Raw genomic sequence first — 25,721 nt, 5'->3', positions numbered from 1 at the left:
AAAAATAAAAATAACAGATCTCAGTGACACTAAAATAACATTGCCTAACTTCAACATTCATTTACCAACCAACCCTATTTGACCAACTGATAGGAATGCTGAATCTGGAACATGTTGTACTTTATCTTCACCCATTTACTTCTCTAAACATTTCTGCAAGAGTTACATGAGTAAATTTTGAAAATAATCTCCCCACTGGCATTGCCTCAAAGGATTGGCTTTCCCTGTGTGCAGCAAACAATTGCACTGATTCATGAGTCATCACACACACTTCACATCAAATAATCACAACAGCCTCGAGATCTTCAACACAGCAAGAGTGGTGAACTTAGTTCAAAATCTAAAGAGCGCGTGCAGCTGGAAGTGTTTACTTCAAAGTTTGGTTGTTGTTGGAAACAGCAATACGAATAACTACACTATGATTATACAAACTCTTATTGGCAATAAGCCAAGGTTGCATTATGGTCAGTAAAACCATGAACGTAATAGCCTCAAAATGGCTTATTGTAATATGGCTTAATAAAACACTTCTAACAGCAATATGATAGAATAGGGATGCAATGATGTTATAATTCAAATTATGCTTAACCAACAAATAATTAAAGTTCTACTGCTATTTAGTTTACATAAATTACTAAACACTAACAACTAAAATAATGCTTCAGTTGAATTTCGGCATCATGACATTGTAATGTACAGTATGAAAAATTGAGATTTGGTAAAGATTACATTTAACAGTGTTATTTATTAATTATTATAATTTTTAACTCTTTCCCCGCCAGTGTTTTTCATCCATTTCACAAAAATGTCATGGCCCCCAGAATATTTAGTTGTATGAATATCTGAACATGCAATATATCAAAAGAAAGAACATACCCTCTGCTTAAAAAAAAAACAATTTTTTTTTTTTTCGGTTACACTTTATTTTAAGGTGTCATCGTAACAGTGTAATTATATATTTAAGTACTGAGTAATATTAAGCATGTACTTACTACAGGGTTAGGGTAGGATTAGGATTTGGTTGAGGGTTAGTTGCATGTAATTATGCATAGTTTATTGTTATTACTATGGTGAGTACATGTAACATATGTAACAAGGACACTGTAAAATAAAGTGTTACCTTTTATTCTAACTTCCTGCAGTCTTTTTTTATCAACACTTGAAAATGGGTGTTACATGTATGGTATGTTTCATCGTGTTTTTGGTTTAGTCCTGTGACCCAGTTTTCCCATGTCTGTCTAATTAGTCATCTCCTTCACCTGTGTCCTGTTAATTATCTAATTAAGTTCCTTTTGTTTGCTCTATGTATTTAGACCCTGGCTGTTTCTCAATTCCAAGAACGCAGAGAACGGACTTGTGTTCTCGTGGAGACCGGTCTTGCCAAGCTTCCTTGGAAGAACAAACTCGGAACCGGCCGCAATGACTTCTGGGACACCAGGCAAGTACTAGCTCAAGTCTGCATTCGATGCATCCTCGGTATCAAGAACACATCCGAGTTCTTTCATGCGTCCTCTGTACTTGCGTTCTTGAGAATTGGGTCTGAACTTCGACGGTTATGATGACGTAAAACGAGAACACCAGGACGCAAGATCGCTGAAGAACGCATATTGAGAAACACCCCCTGTGTTCTCCCTCAGTCTTCGTCCGTTCTCGTTAATGTTAAGTGTGGTTTTCTCCTGGTTCCTGAGTTTTGTCATTAAATACTATTATTATCCTCCTTTGTCTTCGTGCTATTTCCACTACCACGTTACCTAACAATGGGTAAGTTTCATAAGAAAAGCAACATTTTGAGCAAAAATGTTTTTGTCAGACTACATCTGGATTGGATTCAGAATGATAAACAAAACACAGATGCAGTAGATCGAGTCCATCAACACTCCTAATGCTTCACAGTCCTGTAGCTCACTCTGGGTCGACCTCATCCTGGGTCGACATTTCACTCAATAAAATTAGGCAGTTATGATTTATATGCAGTTCAATGTTGATGATCGTGTTATTTCACATATGCATATGATCACATATTATATCGCTTGTTTCTTCTTCTTCGCCTGTGTTTTGATCAGGAGATTCAGTACTCATTCAGAAAATGCATAGAAAACACGGAAAGCCATAAAATGTCATCTTTGGCGCTTTCTCATAAAAGACGAGATAACTCGTCAATGGCGGGGACAGAGTTAAATATTAAAAATGTAATAACTTTATGTGAGCATTAGATGTCTTAAATGTCAAAAATGTAACAAGAGAAATGAGATTGCACAATTAAATATCAACTGACATTAAAAAAAAAAAAAAAAAAAAAAAAAAATATATATATATATATATATATATATATATATATATATATATATATATATATATATATATATATATTTTTTTTATTAATTTTTTTTTTTTAAATAAAAAATCTAAAAATATTGTCCAATATCGGATATGGTATCAATACCATTTCGCATCCCTATGACAAAAGATGCCAAAATTGCATATATGTAGAGCATATATGTTTTGTTAATAGTAATAAATCAGAAAATGACGTGACATGAACAAAACCGAATTAAATTGTTAATCGCAATCATTTATATGATAATTAATCGTCAGCACAATATTCATGATCGTGACAGGCCTAGTTTGAATAGTTGATTTGCACTGAGTTGCATTCAGCAGGTTATTTTGCTGTGATTGTATGATCTGATGCAGGACACTCACTGTAAGTGCTGAGCAGACTCTCAAACTGGGCCACCAGTCCGACCGCATGCAGCTGTCTGAGAAAGCCCTTATCCTCCAAACCCGCGTATAAACGCATGACAAATCCACACGCCAGTGCAGCCAGCTGTGAACACAACACACATATATCTTTACAAATGCCTTGTCATATAACAATAATAAAAAAACTGGGCCCGGTTCCCCAAAACGTTCTTATCGCTAAGTAGTTCTTAACCTATTCCTTAACCTCTCTCTTAACCTTATGGGACGGTTCCCGACACGTTCGTACGCTAAGTATATCTTCTGTAAGTCACACTTTCGTAAGGTTGGTCTGGACCACTCTTAGCTTTACCTTATCACTGTTGCAGGTCTATATGAATATAATTCTGAAGTTTTAATACACCCAGACAGTGTTCAATTAGGCTAATTCAAGTGTTTTCATGCAAAGAATAAAATTGTCATTACGCTGATTGTTGTTAGATTTTTAATTATATTATTATACAATATTATTAATTTAATTAAAAAGCTACTGTCAGTTAAGTCCTATTCGGACGCTAATATTGTTTCTCATGGGCTCGTATGGTATTTTAAACATTTATAGGGGCGAGTCGGTGATTTTAGTGCCGTCCAAATCCATAATATCAGTGTTTTTCTCACCCAACCCGCGTAAAAATCCCTGGCCAAATTAGTACCTACTGTTTTTTGACAAACAGGTCGTGTGGTAATTTAATTGCCGTCTGAATCCACATCTCTGAGTTTACAATAAGAGATTCAAAATCCACGGTTTAAATCCTTTTTGATCACTGCTGAGCACCGTACGTAAGATGTAAACTTTTATTACTGAAATGCAGGAAAGTATTTACAAGAACAATATTTCATCACAGCTCCACCTCAGCGAACAGAAATGGGAAAGAGAAGAAAGCACGTACAATTTTTGAAAAGGTTATTGTGGCAGCAATATATGATACAATTTTAAAATATGTAGGCTAGGCTATTATAGGCTATTATAGTTTGGGTTATTTTTTATAATATCCAATAGTCCTGATAAATGCAATTTCAACTATTTCTGAAGTGCTTCTTTAATAAAGAACACCGTTTTCTAGCATAATGCAGTGAAACAGCGCCTGGACAAGAGAATAATTGATTCTCGAGCAATCGATATCAACCAATTCAGCACCATCGCCACGGACAGCACCCGGTAACGTCGCACGTAAGAAGGTATATCTTAAGCAGCTTTCTAAGGTATAGTTCGGGGAACACGCTTAGGAACATAAACAACTTTGGTAAGATATATCCTTCGAGTCTTCTTAGCGCGCTAAGAGTGAGCGTTATCGGGGAACCGGGCCCTGGTCTAGACAGTTTTGCATTAATGTTAGAACAGAACAACTCCCTTCCCCACACACATTTGACTAAAAAGACCAGCCAATCATGTCAAGTCACATTTATTTACACAGCGCTTCACAGTAATAATAAAATGGCAGTTTTAATATTGAAAAGTTCTTCAATTATGAAACAAATTCAATTTCAGCTGTAAAGCAGCTCTATATGTCATTATTCAGCTCAATTCAGTTTCAGTGTTGATTCATTTTAGTCCAATGACGGTGTCAATGTTGCAAAGTTCATTAGCTTGGAAGCGAGCTATAAAGCAACAATAAAGCAGCTCTACAGAAGATAATGTCATTATTCAGTTCTGTGTTGATTCAGTAACAGTGCAAAGTTCATCAATTATGAAACTAGTTCAATTCAGCTATAAGCAGCTCTACTGAAGACATTGCAACATGTCTGTCCTATAAGCTACATAAAATCATAATGAGAACAATATAATTGTGTGCTTGGGACATGGATTTTAATGGTGAGACTTTTGTTTTTGTAATCAGGCTCTCAAAAATTATCAAAAAATTTGGATTAAGATTCATCGGCCAATATATCGGTTATCGGCTTTCAAATATGAAGAAATTATCGGTTATCGGTATCGGCCAAAATGTTCATATCGGCGCATCCCTAAGCGTATCTGTTATGATATGAGTGTTTGTCGTCTGGGTCACTCACTGCTTGGCTGAAGACAGTGTCCCGTCTCTGCTGTAGCTGGAGACCCTGCGCTGAACTGCCCGCCGCCTCCTGGAGCAGGACGAAGATCACCGAGCGTCTGGCTCGCTCCGCCACCGCTGACACACACTCCTTCAGGGACTGGACCACGACACCGAGCTGATCCCGGCCGTCCACAGCTGTCAGGGGACGATCTGAGGAAAAACGGGACATTGTGACCCAGTTTCCCAAATTTCCAGTAACCTGCCATTCCAAAAGACAATTTAGACTGGTTGTGCGTCAGAAGACATATGTTAAGCATTAGTAAAGTGTTGCAGGGATGACATACGTTTGTAGGCCAAAACCCAGGAAAAAGAGAACATTTGAGCACCAGCTCCATTGTCCTGAAATAAATGGGTTTTTGGTTAAATGCCTGGAATAAGGTCCACGTTTTATTCTATGACAGAAAATTCATCAGTAATACCCTCTTGTGATTGCGTTAAAAAGAAAAGCGTTTAATTGTCTTGTAAAAGGCAGTTGATTGTGAGTGTCTAAATAGGACTACAGAGGTTGTTGGGGACATAAAACTTCATCAGGTCGAACAGGTAAACTCATCAACTGAATTTCGCTTTTACAGCCTCATTGTGTATATAATCGCACTCTTGTAAAGTATCCGGACTCAAAATGTTTTCAAAGACTGAGAGAGTTGTCAGAAGCTTAGCGACGGTGACGTTGAAGTCATGTGACCGTGGTGTAGTTCCTTTACAGTCTACGTTTAGCTTTTGACTTCTAGCGATTGCAGTAGTGAAGATTATCATGATGAACAAAACATGTAAGAATCATAAACTTTAGCTGGTCACAGAGTTTATTTTCTACAATAATACAAAAGCCAATGGAAAAATCCTATTGGGTTATTGTCGAGGGAATCACCGAGGCGCTCTATTGGATAGAGGAACAGCAAGTTTTTACATGTTGGTGAAAGGTGGCTAAAACAAATATTGTTTTTTGGTTTTTTTTTTTTTTTTTTTTTTTTTTTTTTTTGAAATAATGCACTGAAAAATCATCCACAATCAGACTAGGAGTGTGCAGGGTCCATTTTGTAGTGGAATCAGAGTAAAATCATGCAAAACTGACCAAAGATCAGACCAAAAACATGGGAAATTGTTTTGTTTTCTTCAGCACACACACAAACAAACAAAAATTGAAGTGGACGAGCCAAGTTTATAGTCACCGCAAGTAAACCTGCATTTCATGCAGTAATACTTTCTTTAATCTTTGTGCAGTTTTATTTTTGTTTTTTTGAGGATGATGGCATGTCACTCAACCTGTCCATGCTGACGTCTGTCTAATTCGCCTCTGACAGATGACGCACACAAAAACATGGGAAGCGTTTTTATTTCCTTTTGATAAAAGTAGATAAGCCTGTTTATTTATGCATGGCTTGCATTTAATTATTAGCATTTAACATTGTGTTTTTCTTTGCTGGTTTTATATTTGGTAACAGATTCAATGGAATAATGAAGTTAAAGTTCTAAAAGGTTTATGATCTACAATTAATACAGTTTTATAATCTACAATTAAAATAAAGGGAGAGGTTTTTTATCAGTTCTTTATAAAGGAATGAAAAACTATGAACACTCGCTTTTAAGATTACAATCCAATTAAAAAGCACATCGAATAAAGCGGATCAGAGCATTAGACTAAGCTGTGTTTAATGCTGGCACCATTCACGAGTCTGTTTATCTAAATTACACACGGAGAAAACTACATCTCTTATGAAAGTACCAAGAGCCATGAGACAGAATTGGATCAAAGGTTAGCAGATATGATCTCTGAATGAGCCACGGAGACCCAAGTCTTGGCTTCCTGGTCTGGAATATATAAACATCCCAGGCCACACAACATTTACCAACAGCTGTTGTCCAGATTTTGCTATTTTTGCTCCACCAACAAAATATCTCTAAACACAGCCGTTTGTGCTGTTTCTGCTTTTGAACGATTCTCTCGAAATAATTATTCAATGACTCATAAAAGCAGTCACGTGTTTTGTTCCTAAATGAATTACTTTTTGAACAAATTGGTTGAATTTGTGATTCAGTGACTCACACATAAATTCCTGACTGAATCAACATTTTTGAATGAATCAGTTGAATTAATAATGATTAGATAATGATTAATACCGATCATTTTTCTTGACTAATTCAGCGCTTGAATGATTCAGTGACTCATTCATAAAGACAGTCACCTAATTCACTGCTGAATGAATGAAAGGGAAAATTCATCCACAAATGAAAATATTGTCATAACTTACTCACCCTCATGTCGTCCCAAACCTGTATGAGCTTCTTTCTTCTGTTGAACACAAAAGAAGATATTTTCTTGACAGCACCCATTGGTCCATCAACTGTTTGATTACCAACATTCTTTAAAATATCTTCTTTTGTGTTCCCCAGAAGAAAGAAACTCATACAGGTTTAGAACAACATGAGGGTGAGTAAATGATGACAATTTTCATGAACTATCCATTTCATGTTTGTGAATGAATCGGTACAACAATTGTGTGGCGAGGGGGGCGTAGTCTAGCGGTGTCTGCAATAGGAGAGGCAGGGAACGAGCGGTGGGTAAGTAGGTCAAGTGCAAATGACAAACACTGTGTCTTGTTGCACTTTTTTGACTTGATGTTTTAGCTGTCTCTGTAGAGTGGTTTGTGCGACATCCAAATTGCATTTGGTGTAAAGGGGTGTGGCCCAAGTTTAGATGGTTTTTCAGCTGTTCTGCTACCCATTTTTCTGTCACTTTGGATATCACTGATAGAATACTAATGGGTCTATAATTTGACACCATTGTTTTATCACCAGACGTGTAGATCGGAGATACCACTGCTGTTTTCCAGGAGCTTGGAAAAGTACTTTGCCAAACTGACAGCTTGATCAGATGTGCAATGGGGCAAGCAAGTGCGTCCCTGTGTGATTTTAAAAATGTGGTTCCTTAGCGAGGTTGTAATTTTGATTACCTATGATTCAGATATTTCCTCTATTTTAAAAATAGGTTAAGCTTTATCAATGGGGATAGATGGTATGGTTTCAGTTGGGATACCTTGAGCCAGCTCCCTGACTGAATTTATAAAGAAATCATTAAATGTACTTGCTATCATATCATTATCTTGGGTCAGGATTCCATTCACTTTGAGTTCAGGTAAAGTTATCCTTTGTTCTTAATTCCTACCAGTTAATTTATTAAGATTTCTACAGATGTTTCCCATTTCCGTGCTTCGTTAATGATTCTGATAAAAAACTCTGATTTTAGAGCCCTCTTTAAAGTTGAATCTCTCTCTTTCATTTGTTGCCAGAGAGTGCCATTTAGCCATGGTAATGTGGTCTTTTCTCCATGTTTACGCTTCACATTTCTTGTGAAAGCTGCTCTTATCTTGGTAATCGTAGAAAATAGCTTTTCCCACTTTGGGCCCTATCTTGCACCCAGCGCAATTGACTTTGTACACCGACGCATGTGTCATTCCTATTTTGCACCCGCGCAAAGCGCGCTTTTCCCTCCACAGAAGCACGTCGGTAAACTAGGGAATGAACTTGCGCTCCCTGGGCGGTTCAGCGCAAAAAAAGGAGGGGTGTTCCGGCGCAAACGTTCCTTCATGCTATTTTGCAGGTTTAGAAAACAATTGCGCCACTAACCAGGAAAAAATAGTTTAAAGTCAGTGGCGCGTTGCACATGTTATTCATATGCTATTTTAAGGGCGCATGCTTGGCCATAATCAATGTAGCTTGTGCACAACGCGCATACACTTTGATTCTCTCATCTACACAGAAGCAGCAGTTTTCATTTTTGAAATCATACATTATTACGATAGATAGATAGATAGGTAGATAGATAGATAGATAGATAGATAGACAATTTATTATAAAAGCATACATCTAGCTTACACATTTACCCAAATTATCATACGCCTTTTTAACCGAAGTTAATTTGGGTGGGTTTCTCCATCCCCAACGTCCCTGACGAGAGCGTTGCTCTCCTTGGCTGTGAACCGCTCCTGGCGCGCACCTGGCAAATCCGCCGTTATAATAGGAATCCGCTTTAGAAAAAGCGCGTCTGCTCTTAACCCTCAGAGGTCGGAGATCACGCCGGCGTGATCTGCTCGCTTTTTTCCTTATGAGTTGAATTGAGACCCAAAATACTCTTTTGACTTTGATTTTACAAAACAAGTTTCATACATCAATCGATTCTGTTAAATGTGTATTATTTTTGTGTATACTCAAAATAAAAACAAAGTGTTGTGCTTTTTGCCAAATAAAGAAAAATAAACGTGATGCGAGTTCTGCCTTCTGTCTGTCAGTGTAGTCCATTCTGAAACGCGTCCGAAAATGAACTGTAACTCAGCGAATACTCAGTCAAACAGACATACAGATACACAGACATGAAGCTTGAATTCTATGTTTTTAAATGAGCTAATTTTTTATAAAAAACAAATATTCTCATCTTGTGAAATCTGTATTAAAAGAGAGCGATCCCAGTCGAGCTCATTAGAGCTAATTCAAAGGTAATGTGACTCCGCCCACGGAGAGCGTGTGCTATTCAAACGCAAACTACTGAGGCAATCCAAGCAAACCTGTGAACGCCCCCATCTCAGCTGGAGAAAACAAGTTTATTCAGATCATTGTAGCCTACGTGTTTACACCATCTGGCAGCGCTGTGAGAAATATTAATAATGGAAAATCTACCTCAGAGTGCGGGTATTGCAGGAGAGAGGATCCGAATATGTAGTAAGTTTTTTTTCCTTCTCAAGTTAATCGCGTTTCTGTGAATGAATGAACGGAAGCCGCAGAGATGCGCGCTGTTTATCACAGCTCGCAAAAAGACAGTTTAAATTTAAATTGCGTCTCTGTGTGAATGAATGATGATGTTTTAGCAAACTGTATTGCTATACTGAGTTGAGTAAAAATCGACAGAAATATGTTGAAATAAAATGTAGGCTATTTGTATAAGCAACGTTTTAAACTGAAAATTAACATTTATATGCCCTAATATTTCATAAATACAACGTTACAGTCAGGCGTTTCTGTTTGTGTATGAATGTTTCGGTTTTAGCAAACTGTATTGCTACACTCAGTAAATATCGACTAAAATATGTTGAAATAAAATGTATTTGTATAAGCAACGTATTAAACTGCAAATTAACATTTATATTTCTTATAATAAAAATGAAAGACCTATGTTACAGACATATGAAAGACAACATTTCGTTGATTAGTTTTGGATAGATTATACATTTTAATGTAAAATATCTGCCACCTCAAATAAGCTTTCAAATAAGTTTTCCAATATTTGCCTATGTTAAATATAATATGTTTTGTCAAAAATAAAGTTATCAAATAATCAATCAAATCCTTAACTTTGAAATATGTATGATAAAATGTATACTTTAGTTTTTACAAAGAAAGATTACACTTGAATTGTTGTTGTAATTGTAACCTTTTTAATAAAAAAATATATTTACAAGGTAGATGTAAACAAACTATTAAAAGGTAAATATAAGCCTTTTCTTTAAATAACTTTTATTGTGTTTTATTATTGACAAATTTGGGGAGAGGATAAATATTCCAAAACTGAAAATACAGAATGAGAATTAACTGCACAATTACTAGACATGTTTTCCTTGGATATTATAGGCCAAATTGCAAGCACAATATGAGGAAAAATAAAAAAGAATTGAGATGCTTCCAACTGTTGCTCTTGCATTCTTGTGGCTCAGTGACTCACCTGAATGAATGGCTAATTAAGTATGCGGCCCCATTGTCTCCTAAGGTGTGAACCACTACATATACATGACCGTTGACGCCCACTCCGCATATGGCCTTTCCAAACAGAAAGTGCTTTGCAAAATTCAAATCAATGTATTGTGTTATGTGAATGATAAGGCAGGGTGATTTTCACTTTATTTTGAAGAAAAAACACTAGGTGATGACATCCATTAGACAAAAGTCTTATTGGCACATATTTAGAATGTGTTTTATGGCCTTATTTCAGAAACTTTAGTTTTTAGTTTTTTCAATAACCATGCATAAACATTATTCTTTCAAAAATGCAGACATGTACATTCTTGTTGCTCACATTTCATGGTAGCCCTGTTTGTGCTAAATAGTGTGTAATTTTTTTTTTCTATTAACATGTTTATAAGCAACTGAAAAAAGCAAAAATGTCAGGGCATGTCAGAACATCTCAAGGACCCCAAAAACACCTTAGACCCCAGAGGGTTAAAGGGAATGTGAGATGACGCTCTGATTGGTTTATTTCACGTTACGCCCAAACCACACCTATGAATAATGAAGCTACTTCAGACCAACCCATTTTAGATTTGCGCCTGGCGCAAGAGTCATTTATCCCGCCGGGAAAATAGCAACAGCGCCAAGACCCGCCCACAAAGTTACTTGCGCTTTGCGCTTTGACACTTGCGTTTCAGATCGTTAAAATAGGGCCCATTGTTTCAACTTTTAGGAATTTTCTCATAGAATGTGAAAGTAGACTTACAACCTTTGGTAGAATTTACAAATTGTTTTCTGGGAAGTTTCCTTACCAGCAGTGTGAAATTATGGTCGGACAGACCAGTCAGCATATTATGCGATGTAGTTACTCTCTCAGGTCTGTTTGTAAATATCAGATCAATTTGTGTCTGGGAGGAGTTGGTTATTCTTGTTGGACCTTGTATCAGTTGGGAAAGATTTAATTTGTTTCTTATCGCTTAAAGTTTTTTTTTTGTCCCAGTTTATATTAAAGTCACCCATTAGTATTAACTCCTTTTTATCATCACATTGCTTAAGAATATTATGGAGATGCTCATAAAATATGTTATTGGTTGATGGTGGTCGATATAGGCAAATGACAGTGAAAGACATTTGAGGAGATAGTGACATATTCAACCCAATATACTCCATGTCTATTTCCTGTGACCATTCACATGCAATTGTGTTTTTAACATATACTAGCAATCCCCTCCTTGCCCTTGTTTCTATCCCTCCTAAACACATTATACCCAGAAATATCAAAGGCATCCTCGGGGGAGTGTTTGTTAAGCCATGTTTCAGAAAGACCAAGAAAGTCCAAGTTAGAGTGAGAAAGTAAGTGTTCTAGACAATGCTTCGTATATTTAAATATCCACCGAGTAATCCTTTGGGTTTGGATTGCGGATCCCAGATCAGTTTTGCGTGATTGAGAGTTTTAAAAAAGTTCATTCTTCGATTTTTCCGAATCGCCGGGTTTAGTCCCCAGTGTTGCCGGTTGAGAAGGGTCTGTTTGACGGGATTTGCAGTTTGATTGGGCCTATTTTCTTGTGAGGGTGGATCAGCTTGAAACTCACCGCTACCCGGCCTTCATAGTTCAAGTTCTCAGCTCCTCAGGTATTTGTCCAGGTTGGTGGTTGGGTAGCACGGCCATTGTTTAGAATTTTGACATAGGCTACATATTGGCTCCATGGGTTGAGATTGAAGCCGCGACGAACGTCACGTTCACAGCCAGGTTGTAGTTGTTGTTGGCATGGATGAAAACAAATAGTCTTTGAACTATGAAGCCGCGACGAACGCCACGTTCACAGCCTATGTCGGCTAATCTACGTTCTTTGTGTGTATATTTAGAACACAATCCGTTTTTTTGTAGGAAGGCAAATTTGGCAATGTTGTTTGTGTTGTTTGCGTGCGCTCCAGCATGACCTGCCAGACTGCCGTTGCGCACCGCCATGACTTTTCAGCCATTCAACGACTTGCTCATAAATTGTAATATTTTGATTAATTTTGATATGTTATATATTAAACTAATCACAGTAAATACGAATTCTACAACATTTATTTATATAAATTAGCATTATATGTAAGATTTTATTAATCAATGTAAGACACATATTTGATAAAGGCCTGGTTTCACAGACAGGGTTTAGATTAAGCCAGGATTAGGTCTTAGTTCAATTAGGGCATTTAAGTAGCTTTTATAAACATGCCTTAGAAAAAACATATGTTAAGATATATCAGTGCAAGTTGCTTTCAGTTCAAACAGTTCAAACATGCATTTTAGTCTGGGACTAGCTTAAAGGAGAACTCCGGTCAATTTTAACATTGAGCTCATTTTTTGTACATTTGGAGTGCTGCCAATACAAAGAACAACGACAAAAATCGGTGTTGCCAACACCGTGTTATCCTCTTTTTAAAATTTGCGCCCTGTTGACTTCAATGGGGCAAGTTTTAAACCTGCTTTTAGCCTCTTAACATCCTTGATGTGTCATTACAAGTGCACAGCCAATGTGAGTGATTCCTTCTGAGTGAACACGAGTGAATCTGACTGCAGTAGATGTGAAAGATATGAATAAAAATTAAGTTAATTCGGCCAGCGATTATACCTGTATTTACATCCTGTTTTCGGTTGAAGTCCAAAGTAGTCGATTGTCGAGTTCACGGGCGTGATCATAGGTAACTAAACATATGCGCGTGAACTGAACAATCGACTACTTTTGACTTCAACCGAAAACAGGATGTAAATACAGGTATGAGCGCTGGCCGAATTAACTTCATTTTTATTCATATTTTTCACATCTACTGCAGTCAGATTCACCCGTGTTAACTCTAAAGGAATCACTCACATTGGCTGTGCACTTGTAATGACACATCAAGGATGTTAGGAGGCTAAAAGCAGGTTTAAAACTTGCCCCATTGAAGTCAACAGGGTGCAAATTTTAAAAAGAGGATAACACGGTGTAGACAACACCGATTTTTGTCATTGTTCTCTGTATTGACAGCACTCCAAATTTACAAAAAAATGTAGTTCTCCGGAGTTCTCCTTTAAAGCCTTATCTTTAAAACCAGTGGGAAACACCTTGTTGAAATTTCACATGCACTAGCTTGTTATTCATGCCATTTATCATTCAGAGTTTGATCAGAGTTTATGAGAAAAGCACTTCATTTGGACTCTTTAATCTACTGACTGGATCTATCGTGCTCCTTTCACGCCCATCTCTTTTGCAACAAGCTCTGTGTTTAAATTTGTTTTGCATTAGTCATCAGATTTTTGGCAGTAGCCTACTATACTGTACCATTCTGCATGAGTGACTTTCACCCATTTAACCCCATTTCCCAAAAACAGTTTGGTTCCCATCCAGGGTGTATTCATGCTATTGATCTAAATTGTCGCTCAGTAAATACATTTTTTATGTGCATGACATGAGACATCAACCTAAACTGGTCCGGCGACATTTCATCATGCCACAATTCCTTGTGTTATGTGAAGTATTTACACAGACACAATAACATTTTATACTGCAATTAAATGTTGAAATTGTCACAAAATGTAAAGAAAGATCCTGCAAAGATGCAGTCTTGTGTGAGGAGAAAGCACAAGAACACATTTGCATTCTTATTAAAAAACGATCCAGTACTTATGCTACTTTAAAACTGTAGGAAACTGCTGCAGAGAAAAAATTTGATGCTAATTAAGCACACAGTATTTCTGAAATGAAAATTAAACTGTTTACAATCAAAAGGAATCAATAACCAATTTCTTTAACATGATCTGAAGGTTTAGCCTGTTAAGATAGAATTACAACCTTTACTTAAAGATTGAGATGAATATGGAAAATTGTCAGAAATTAAAGTTAAATATGAGCTCAGAATAACAAAAAGTGTCATTACCAATCAGAAAATACGTTATATTGTGGATTGCAACAGGCAGAACATTAAAAGGCAGTTTCAGATGGTGTCCAAGTGGTGGCAGCATCGACTATGTTAAAAACTTGTACACTTGTACTGCTTGTCAGCACTTGTAGAGTTTTTCCACAGTTTAATAGCACTGAGTGTCAGAAGTTGCTTTTAACTATTTCTGTCTGACAGAAGATCCATGGATGCTGCTAATATTCATCTCTCAACTGACAGATCTGACATGTGCTTGGGGGAAAAAAGACGTGGTTTGTTATTAAAGCGTGAAAACAAGTGAAGTGAAAAATCCTCTCAGGGAATGTCTCAAGTCATAGTGGAAAATTTGCCATCAGAAGCTTATCTAAGATGCCTAAAGTTGCAGACACTTGTGCAATATTATTGCTATTGAAATGATGAAGAACAAAAGGATTATTTTTGAGAGGTTCAAGATTTTTTCAGAACCAAATTTCAAGTGATAAATTATATGCAATTTTAAAATCTTCATAACGGGGGGCATGAAGTGTAACAAAAATATTTATTTGTTCACAATCAATCCAGAGCAATGTCAGCTAATTTGATCAAATGATAATTGTTTTCTCACAGTTTATGCTTCACCAGAAAAGGAAATTAAATCACCTTTAAACATTTAATTGATCATCATGTTTGATTTGTTATTTTAACATTTAAGCATTTGATGGGTCAATCTTGAGCTTCTGATTGGTCATTTGGGTTTTTCATCACTGGTTTGTGGTTGGACAGAGACGTACCGGGACTGTGTGAGGTGATGACGTCAGCGAGCGTGTGGCAGGGCGCTGATTCCTGGTTGTTGTTGTCTTGCTCATGTATTTTATCCACCATGGCAATGACACAGTTCAAACTCTTCGCCACACTGGCCCAGACCCTGTCCTAGAAGAGTCAAATCAAACGTTAATGGACCGACACTTACATCCCATTAACCAGCCACAGTCGTGATAAGCATTGAGTGTGCAATTGACCTCTGGAATGATAAATTGGGAGATTCACTCCCATTTGAGGCACTAGTCCCTACTAAATCTTTGCCGTGTGTACGTGGTCCACGAGCAGGCCCAGACTTTCTCATTTTTTGCATCTTCTGTGCTGATTATGGGGCAAAAATTAAACAGCTAGACATGAATTCAGACTGACAGGAAAATGTCTTTAACTAATTTCCGGCAACTTACCAATCATTAATCAGTATGTAACAACAATATAACTTCAATAAAAAGTATTTAATAAAATATTACAATAAATTGTTTTGCACATTTTATTTTGAATGCACATTTATACATTATTAAATATAAATAAATTATTAAACTGAAATATTTTGTATATCTATATGCATTATATGATATATATATATATATATATATATTATATAGTATAATACATTTTTATTATTTACACTGTTGATTGAAGCATACTTCTAAAAGTTAAACATATATATATATATATATATATATATATATATATATATATATATATATAACATCATTTTCCATGTGGTTATAATTTTGTTACACACATACAAAGCATATTTATAATATTATAATATATTTAATATATTTTAATCTATAATTAACATATATATATAAATGTACATTTTACACACACACATAAATAATAATTGTTAAATAATTAAAAATTAAAACTTAAAATCAATTATTTTGTATACTTATGTATTATATAATTTATATTTTATATTTATATCATAATTATTTTTTATTATTTACACTGATGATTGAAGCATACTTATAAAAGGTAAACTATTTTATAAATACATAATTTTTTTTTTAAATATTTAACAGCTTAGCTTTGAAAGGTTACTTCATTTGCATAATTTATTTGAAGGATTTTTTGAATTTTCTGTCTTTTCTGAACCTCTGCCTCACTCCTTTCTGCAAGTTTCTTCAACAACCAAAAGACGATATTTCCGTTCGCCTGTTTTCCGCTTCTGGGGCTTTATTACAGAAACTTCCTATCTTAAATGTTAAATTAAGATCTAGACGAGTTCAACAGAACGTATATAGATCCTAATTGAAATGGCTAAGAAGTCAGGATTTTTCTGTAATATGGCCCCGGGTCTCATTAAGAAACACTGTGGAAGCTGCACACACACACACACACACACACACACACACACACACACACACACACACACACACACACACACACACACACACACACACACACACACACACACACACACACACACACACACACACACACACACACACACACACACACACACACACACACACACACACACACACACACACACACACACACACACACACACACACACACACACACACACACACACACACACAGCTTGGACTGACAGATTAAGTTACAAAGAGCACCAAAAGATGGAAAAAGATGTGACGCAGGAGGAAAAGAAACAAGCGCGTTTGAGACTTTAAACGTAAAACATCTTCCAAAAAATGTGCGTTTTCCATTTTATTGTACCTTTCTATGGAGAGATAGAAACAAAAAAAGACTTTTCATAATGTTTAATTAAGCACTTGCTGGTGACTACTACTAAGTTGATGCAAATTTCTACAATTCTATTGGCTGATAGAATTAAAAGAATTAAAACACAAATGTAAAACATTCTGAAAGAAAAATGACAACAATCCTTCCTGTATGAATATCGGGAGAAGTCTATACAACTAACTTCAGGCTTCATCTCCCTTCCCTCTTGTGAGTGGAGCTCAAGGGCACACAAGTTATTTTGGCATTGATTAGAGATGCTTGTCTTATCTTGGCCTCTAATCCTCTCCTGTTAGCTATGGTTATGGCACACACACACACACACACACACACACACACACACACACACACACACACACACACACACACACGAAGGCAATTACAGGAATTAGACACCGGTTTAAAACAGCAGCACTGACTACACAAACAGAACTTGAGCCCCCTAATTCGAGGTTGTGGTTTGCGGTTCATCCTTCACTTACTGTGGTAAAGGTTTCTACGAACAGAAGCTAATATGTGCTGATGTCACTGGCTTGGTTGTTAACCATATCCCTGTCTCGCCTCTAGTCCTGTGGAATGATTCAACCTCTCAAGATCCTATCAAATACATCAGAGCACAGCTGCTTCTAACTGAGCTGAAGAGACAACCAGCACATGAGAAGCAAGACTTGAAACTAATATCAATTTACAAAAGAAACCTGTTCAGTTTAATACTAGGGTTTGTTTCAAGTCCCCCTGTAGTCAATAATTGTCTCCCTTAAAACTCATCTTTGAAGATCAAAATTTTCCATGAAAAAATGTCGTCATGCCTTAAAATAGCTTGAATGTAACTCGACACCCTTGCCTCATTGAGTATATGCGGTTCTATGAATATGCAATTGAGCCCCGCCTCCACTCACTCACTCCAGCTCAGAGATCCACTCGTTGACGATCACAAAGCTGCTGATAAAACTGAAGGAGCTTATATATGTATACAGTGATAGGCGTCGTGTTCCTATAGGTAGACGTGGATCAGCTGAGAGTCAGCTGATGCGAGCTTGACTAACCTGACCTGCCAGAACTGACGCTACGTTTAATTTTTGTCATTTATTTACTTCTCTTCTATTAAAAACGATTAACTCGAAACCCTGTTTTTTTTAAAGGTGACGCTGCTATTACATAAATACACAGAGTTGAATAACACTTGCCCATTCCTCCTCGTCGTACTCTTTGTGATGCGGGATGGAGTCGGAGCGGACAGGGGACGCTTTGCTTTCCTTCTGGGGTGTTTGGGAGCCGTTAACATTATTGCAGACGGTGTGGGACTCCTCGGTCACGCCGGGGTGCGAGTCGGCCTTGTGTGGGCTGGACGGGGTAGAAGTCTGACTTTTGCTGACGTATCCGGGACGGGCGGCATGCAGCGCTAAGAGGGCGCTCTTCACCAGCTCGTCTTTCAGAGCGTGAACAAACTGATCCGTCTGCAGAGAGAGAGAGAGAGAGAGAGAGAGAGAGAGAGAGAGAGAGAGAGAGAGAGAGAGAGAGAGAGAGAGAGAGAGAGAGAGAGAGAGAGAGAGAGAGAGAGAGAGAGAGAGAGAGAGAGAGAGAGAGAGAGAGAGAGAGAGAGAGAGAGAGAGAGAGAGAGAGAGAGAGAGAGAGAGAGAGAGAGAGAGAGAGAGAGAGAGAGAGAGAGAGAGAGAGAGAGAGAGAGAGAGAGAGAGAGAGAGAGAGAGAGAGAGAGAGAGAGAGAGAGAGAGAGATGTTTTTTTTATAACATTTCATTAAACTATGGCAGAGCATGAGAGTGTGTGACAAAGATTAAAGGGACGTGGATGAGAAGCGTATCAGAAAACTAATAAGCAGACAAGAGCAAACAGTGATGGCTCAGTGGATAGAAAGAGAGGAGTGAAGTATGAGAATGCAGAAGAATTAAAGAGACACAAAAAGAGGCGCCGGTTCTTCTGAAACAAGGTCTCGGCAAAACAACAATATTTGATTCAATTAATCTTCTGAAATGCTGGGATATTGAAAAGATCGCAAGAAAACAGAAGGACCTCATTCATATTCGTACGTTCTTGTACATATTTGTATGTTTGGAGAAACACATCAGAGTAGGCAACATCTGAAAGTCCAAAAATCTGATTTCACACTGACAATCTCATCGTTTATGAGTCATGGAGAAACTTTATCTGAGAAAGAACTTTTTACTGTCAAATTTATTAATGAATGAAATCAAAATGGGACCAATAAAAGTCTTTGTGACTCAATTTCATTATCAAAACTCAACAAATAAAAGGATTGCAATGTTAAACTGTTTCACTAATTTGTTCGTGTGCCGTTTCTGTTTGTTCAAACTGATGTCAAATTAGGGAAATTAACCGCATTAAATAATTATGTTAAACATACTCAATCTGTTTAATTCATTACAATATAATCCACTAATTATCCTAACCTCAAAAGTTTTGGACATCACTAAATTTCAAGTGCTCCCCCTTTCAGATGCTATTAGTATTCGTTAAAAAATATGTATACACTACAGTACAAGCACTACAAGTGTGTGTGTGTGTGTGTGTATTAATTGGCACAAAATACTTTTGGGAAGTTGACGTGTCCATCTAAAACTATTTTAAATACGATTTTGCCGATTTTATTTTAGAATCAATGCATTCTGCTTTAATAACTTCATTTATGACAAAGAAGCCTTTGTCACACTAGCCATTTCTGAAAGACAATTTTTTTTCCTGACTCTGCCCACTATTGGCGCTGTGGAATTGCTTTAAAAAAAGAAAGAAAGAAAAGAACCCAGTTAGGCCTCGCTTATCTTTTCAATGTAATTTGCCAGCCGTCATCAGTAAGGTTTACTCAGTGTCCTCATATTTCAGGGGCAGTTGTACAGATGCTGGATGGGACATTTGCATATCACCAAATCACCGCCCCTGTGACCTTTTCTCTACCCCACCAATCATTATTTTAGACATGATAATCACTTCCCACAATTCATCAAATTCTCCAGCAATGAACTTCCAAGCTCCCTCTGTTTCTATTCTCACCTGTCTGAAATGGCGGTGTGTTTTAATGCAGCTTTACCGAGCAATTTTTAAACTCAATGGCATTTTAACAAGCCCGGTCTTCTTCTGAGTTACTGGCAGTGAGGTGGCATTCCTGTGAGACAGTTTTTCATTCGCCTCATCGCGCGTCATTACGGAAACACACATTCTTGAGGACAAGTGTTGATTCTCAGACATGTGCAACAGTTACAGGAGCTGCAGGAAAGGTGAATAGACCAGACCTCAGATACCCAAACTTTCTTTTGCCACTTCAAAAGTTTTCTGGGAGAAAACATGAACATGAAACCTGTTTTACTTTTGATTTATTTTCATTTATATGCACCAATTTAACAGTTCCTAACTACTATATGCACTTGTATTGATGCATAAAAGGAAAATGATTAAAACTGATGAATGATTAAAAAAAATAACTAAGTTGTTTGTAAATTGGTTGTAAATTGTCTGGAATAAAAAAACAAACAAAAAAAAAACATTTTTGACAACTTATTGCAATTGCTGTTTGGTCAAATAATAAATAAAACAATTAAAATATATAATATATAAATAAAATAAATTGCTGTTTGGTATAATAAATAATAAATAAATATATATTCTGAATCAGCTTCATTTCAATTGCTGTTTGTTAATCAACAGCTCTAAAAAAAATAATAATAATAAATAAATAAATAAATAAACAAATAAACTATTTAGTTCTTAAACATTTTTAACCTACTTGGGTACAATAAATTTTTTAATAAAGCAAAAATAATGAAAATAAAAATGAAAATACAATAAAATAAATTACAATAAAATAACTAAATATATATTTTGAATCAAATTCGTTACAACTGCTGTTTGGTCAAAATAATAAATAATAAAACAAAAATAAAAACAACATTATATATATATATATATATATATATATATATATATATATATATATATATATATATATATATATATATATATACAGTGAGGAAAATAAGTATTTGAACACCCTGCTATTTTGCAAGTTCTCCCACTTGGAAATCATGGAGGGGTCTGAAATTGTCATCGTAGGTGCATGTCCACTGTGAGAGACAAAATCTCAAAAAAAAAAAAAATCCAAAAATCACAATATATGATTTTTTAACTATTTATTTGTATGATACAGCTGCAAATAAGTATTTGAACACCTGTCTATCAGCTAGAATTCTGACCCTCAAAAACCTGTTAGTCTGCCTTTAAAATGTCCACCTCCACTCCATTTATTATCCTAAATTAGATGCACCTGTTTGAGGTCATTAGCTGCATAAAGACACCTGTCCACTCCATACAATCAGTAAGAATCCAACTACTAACATGGCCAAGACCAAAGAGCTGTCCAAAGACACTAGAGACAAAATTGTACACCTCCACAAGGCTGGAAAGGGCTACGGGGAAATTGCCAAGCAGCTTGGTGAAAAAAGGTCCACTGTTGGAGCAATCATTAGAAAATGGAAGAAGCTAAACATGACTGTCAATCTCCCTCGGACTGGGGCTCCATGCAAGATCTCACCTCGTGGGGTCTCAATGATCCTAAGAAAGGTGAGAAATCAGCCCAGAACTACACGGGAGGAGCTGGTCAATGACCTGAAAAGAGCTGGGACCACCGTTTCCAAATCATGCATGGCACGGAAGGTTCCCCTGCTTAAACCAGCACATGTCAAGGCCCGTCTTAAGTTTGCCAATGACCATTTGGATGATCATGGGAGAAAGTCATGTGGTCAGATGAGACCAAAATATAACTTTTTGGTCATAATTCCACTAAACGTGTTTGGAGGAAGAAGAATGATGAGTACCATCCCAAGAACACCATCCCTACTGTGAAGCATGGGGGTGGTAGCATCATGCTTTGGGGGTGTTTTTCTGCACATGGGACAGGGCGACTGCACTGTATTAAGGAGATGATGACCGGGGCCATGTATTGCGAGATTTTGGGGAACAAACTCCTTCCCTCAGTTAGAGCATTGAAGATGGGTCGAGGCTGGGTCTTCCAACATGACAATGACCCGAAGCACACAGCCAGGATAACCAAGGAGTGGCTCTGTAAGAAGCATATCAAGGTTCTGGCGTGGCCTAGCCAGTCTCCAGACCTAAACCCAATAGGGAATCTTTGGAGGGAGCTCAAACTCCGTGTTTCTCAGCGACAGCCCAAAAACCTGACTGATCTAGAGAAGATCTGTGTGGAGGAGTGGGCCAAAATCCCTCCTGCAGTGTGTGCAAACCTGGTGAAAAACTACAGGAAACGTTTGACCTCTGTAATTGCAAACAAAGGCTACTGTACCAAATATTAACATTGATTTTCTCAGGTGTTCAAATACTTATTTGCAGCTGTATCACACAAATAAATAGTTAAAAAATCATACATTTTGATTTCTGGATTTTTTTTTTAGATTATGTCTCTCACAGTGGACATGCACCTACGATGACAATTTCAGACCCCTCCATGATTTCTAAGTGGGAGAACTTGCAAAATAGCAGGGTGTTCAAATACTTATTTTCCTCACTGTATATATATATTATTATTATTATAATTTTTTTTTTTACAAATTAGTTACAGTTGATGTTTAGTCAGTGTGATGGCTCTAAACATAAATAAACAAATAAATAAATTAGTTCTTTGTAAATTGGTTGTAAATTGTAGTTTGGAATAGAATAGAATAGAATAAATAAAATAACAAGGTAAAAAAATTATATAGTTGTCACCGCCCTAGACTGTGTGTGTGTGTGTAGAGATCTAATGCAACATCAACACGCACACACACACACACACACACACACACACACACACACACACACACACTGACTCTGGAGATTTCAATCAGCTTGAGCGTCTGATCATGCGGGATCGTCACACTTCTAATCAGGAGGTGAAGAGAGGAGAATGAAGAAATGAAGGTGGATGATTGCCCATGCTCCTCTGTGGCAGAAACAATCCCTGTGTCACAGATTGCACACTGACGGCACCAGATGTAATTCATTAATTACAAACACAAAACACCAAGCCCTCCAAACCAGATCCTCGGCCTGGTGCTTCTGTTGGGTTTGGCAGAGGGGAACATGACAGACCGATGGCCGTTCGTCAAAGAGCCTCGATGTTTGCTAATCGACCCGTTTCAGGCCAGGACTGGGTGGTCTCAGTGAACGGGACGACGTGGCTTAATGACAGGAACATGCTGTGTTTGCTCATGCTAAATCTGCTTTTGTCCTCAGAAACACATGATACAACAGAACAGATTCAGTGAGCATACAATTTGATTTAATTTATATGCCACCATGGTTTTTGTTCATTGTACCACGGTAAAACCATGTTTTCAGGCCTTATCATGATAGTAATACCATTAAAAGAACTATGGTATATGAATATGGTAATCATACAGTACTGTAATATACATCAAAGTACTATGGTATTACCATCTGATATGATTCCTGTACCAATTGAGTGTTATTCAGTGGCAGAAACACTAGACATTGTTTCTGTCACTCGTTCACCAGCGGCTTCAGAATGTGTGACAGTAAAGTATTTCATTAGAAAAGATATTTGCCCTTAAAGCATGAACATTTGCAGGACTATTAATAGACGCACTATCAGCCGCAAGATTCAGACTCATTTTACATTTATGCTCCCAAACCACCGTCTTGAAGATTAATACTTTATTAAATTTTTTACTTCTGCTTTAAAACTTTATGTAATTCCAAATTGACTTGGGTATTCAAGGACACTGGCTGAAATAGTCCTTCGAATGAAGATTTTTCAAAGGTTTTTTTCTTTTTATGAGTCATAGTGATACCGTAATGAATCTTTCCAGTTATTATCATAAAAAAAAAAAAAAAGTGAATTTTTTAAAATAATAATTAAATATATTATTATATACATTTACTTTTAACGAGAATGTTTTTTGGTTGTGGTTTCAGTTTTAATTTACTTGAATTAAAACTCACTCACACACTCGCTCACTCACTCACTCACTCTCTCACACTCACTCGCTCGCTCACTCGTTCACTTACACACACTCACTCACTCACTCTCTCACACACTCGCACACACTCGCTCACACACTCGCTCACTCACTCACACACTCACTCACTCACTCTCTCACACTCACTCGCTCGCTCACACTCACTCGCTCACACTCTCTCGCTCACTCACACACACACTCACTCGCTCACACACTCGCTTGCTCACACACTCACTCGCTCACACACTCGCTCACTCGCTCACTCACTCACTCACTCTCTCGCTCGCTCACTCGCTCACTCACACACACTCACTCACTCACTCTCACACTCATTTGCTCGCTCACTCGCTCACTCACACACACTCACTCTCTCACACTCATTTGCTCGCTCACTCGCTCACTCACACACACACACACACACACACTCACTTGCTCACACACACTCACTCGCTCGCACACACTCGCTCACACACTCGCTCACTCACTCACACACTCACTCACTCGCTCACACTCACTCGCTCGCTCACACTCACTCGCTCGCTCACTCACACACACACTCGCTCACACACTCGCTTGCTCACACACTCACTCGCTCACACACTCACACACTCGCTCACACTCACTCACTCACTCACACTCACTCGCTCACTCACACTCACTCACTCACACACACACTTACTCGCTCACTCTCACTCACTCGCTCACTCACACACACACTTACTCGCTCACACACTCGCTCGCTCACACACTCACTCGCTCACTCACTCGCTCACACACTCGCTCACACACTCACTCACAGTAAAGAAACAGCAATATTGTGAATTATTATTGCAATTTAAAATATTTTAAAACATAATTTATTCCTGTGATCAAAGCTGCATTTTCAGCATCATCACTCCAGTCTTCAGAGTCACATGATCCTTCAGAAATCACTCTAATATACTTCCCTGATTATTATCAATGATGAAAACAGGTTATGCTGCTTCTAATTTGAAAACCATGTAGAAAGCCATGATCCATTGTTTTCAGGATTCTTTAATGAATAGAACGATCAAAAGAACAGCATTTATCTGAAACATCATCATTATAAACGTCTGTGCTGTCACTTCGGCCCAGTGTAACTGCGTGAGGAACCTCACCTTCTCCTCCAAGCTCTTCAGGACGTCCCGCAGAGCTTCAGCGGAGCAGTGCTGGGCCTGGAGCAGCTGGTCGGCCAGCGCAGAGATGAGCGGCTGGAGCTGGGACACCACACACAGGATCTCACGCGCACGGGCCGTCTGATCCGGGGGATAGTAGATGCACTGATACGCTGTGCTGTGGCTGGAGGACATCGAGAGAGAGAGAGAGACTTAATTAATAACAGCAGGGAGATCAAGAGCGTAGTGCTGGGTGGTGTGGCCAAAAATTTATATCACGGTATTTTTCAAAATTATACCTATTTAAAATTATATATTTTTATATATATATATAAAATACAATACATATTTTTTATATATACATGTATTACATAATATAATAGTATAATGTAATATATATATATATATATATATATAATAGTACCTTTATCATTTATCAGTGTAAATAATACAAATTAATCATAATGTGTAATACAATATATAAATGATATAATACATATAAATACAAAAAATTTATATCAATTTGTATAACTATATAATTAAAAATAGTTCAATTACTGTATATAGATTATTTATTGGAATATTTTAGTAATATTTATAATTATAATGATTTTATATTAATATAATTAATATTTTAACATTTATTGATATATATATATATATATA

At 37.2% G+C, this 25,721-nt stretch overlaps 1 protein-coding gene across 4 annotated transcripts in view; it reads right to left on the bottom strand.

Moving 5' to 3' along the window:
• The window catches only part of inpp4b (inositol polyphosphate-4-phosphatase type II B), a 160,905-nt gene that overhangs the window by 21,378 nt on the left and 113,806 nt on the right, over positions 1 to 25,721 (bottom strand). For all 4 annotated transcript variants that reach the window (XM_081362240.1, XM_081362239.1, XM_081362242.1 and 1 more), the window contains 5 exons: positions 25,059 to 25,239; positions 18,104 to 18,373; positions 15,176 to 15,314; positions 4,750 to 4,940; positions 2,704 to 2,827 (listed from right to left, as the gene is read on the bottom strand). In XM_081362240.1, coding sequence (XP_081218366.1) covers positions 2,704 to 2,827; positions 4,750 to 4,940; positions 15,176 to 15,314; positions 18,104 to 18,373; positions 25,059 to 25,239 — 905 coding nt within the window. The remainder of the gene's footprint in view (positions 1 to 2,703; positions 2,828 to 4,749; positions 4,941 to 15,175; positions 15,315 to 18,103; positions 18,374 to 25,058; positions 25,240 to 25,721) is intronic.

This window comes from Scardinius erythrophthalmus (genome assembly GCF_964197995.2).
Source record: "Scardinius erythrophthalmus genome assembly, chromosome: 3".
Taxonomy (NCBI): Eukaryota; Metazoa; Chordata; class Actinopteri; order Cypriniformes; family Leuciscidae; genus Scardinius; species Scardinius erythrophthalmus.
Note: the sequence above shows the minus strand (reverse complement) of the source record. Positions and strands in the feature narration are given on the sequence as shown.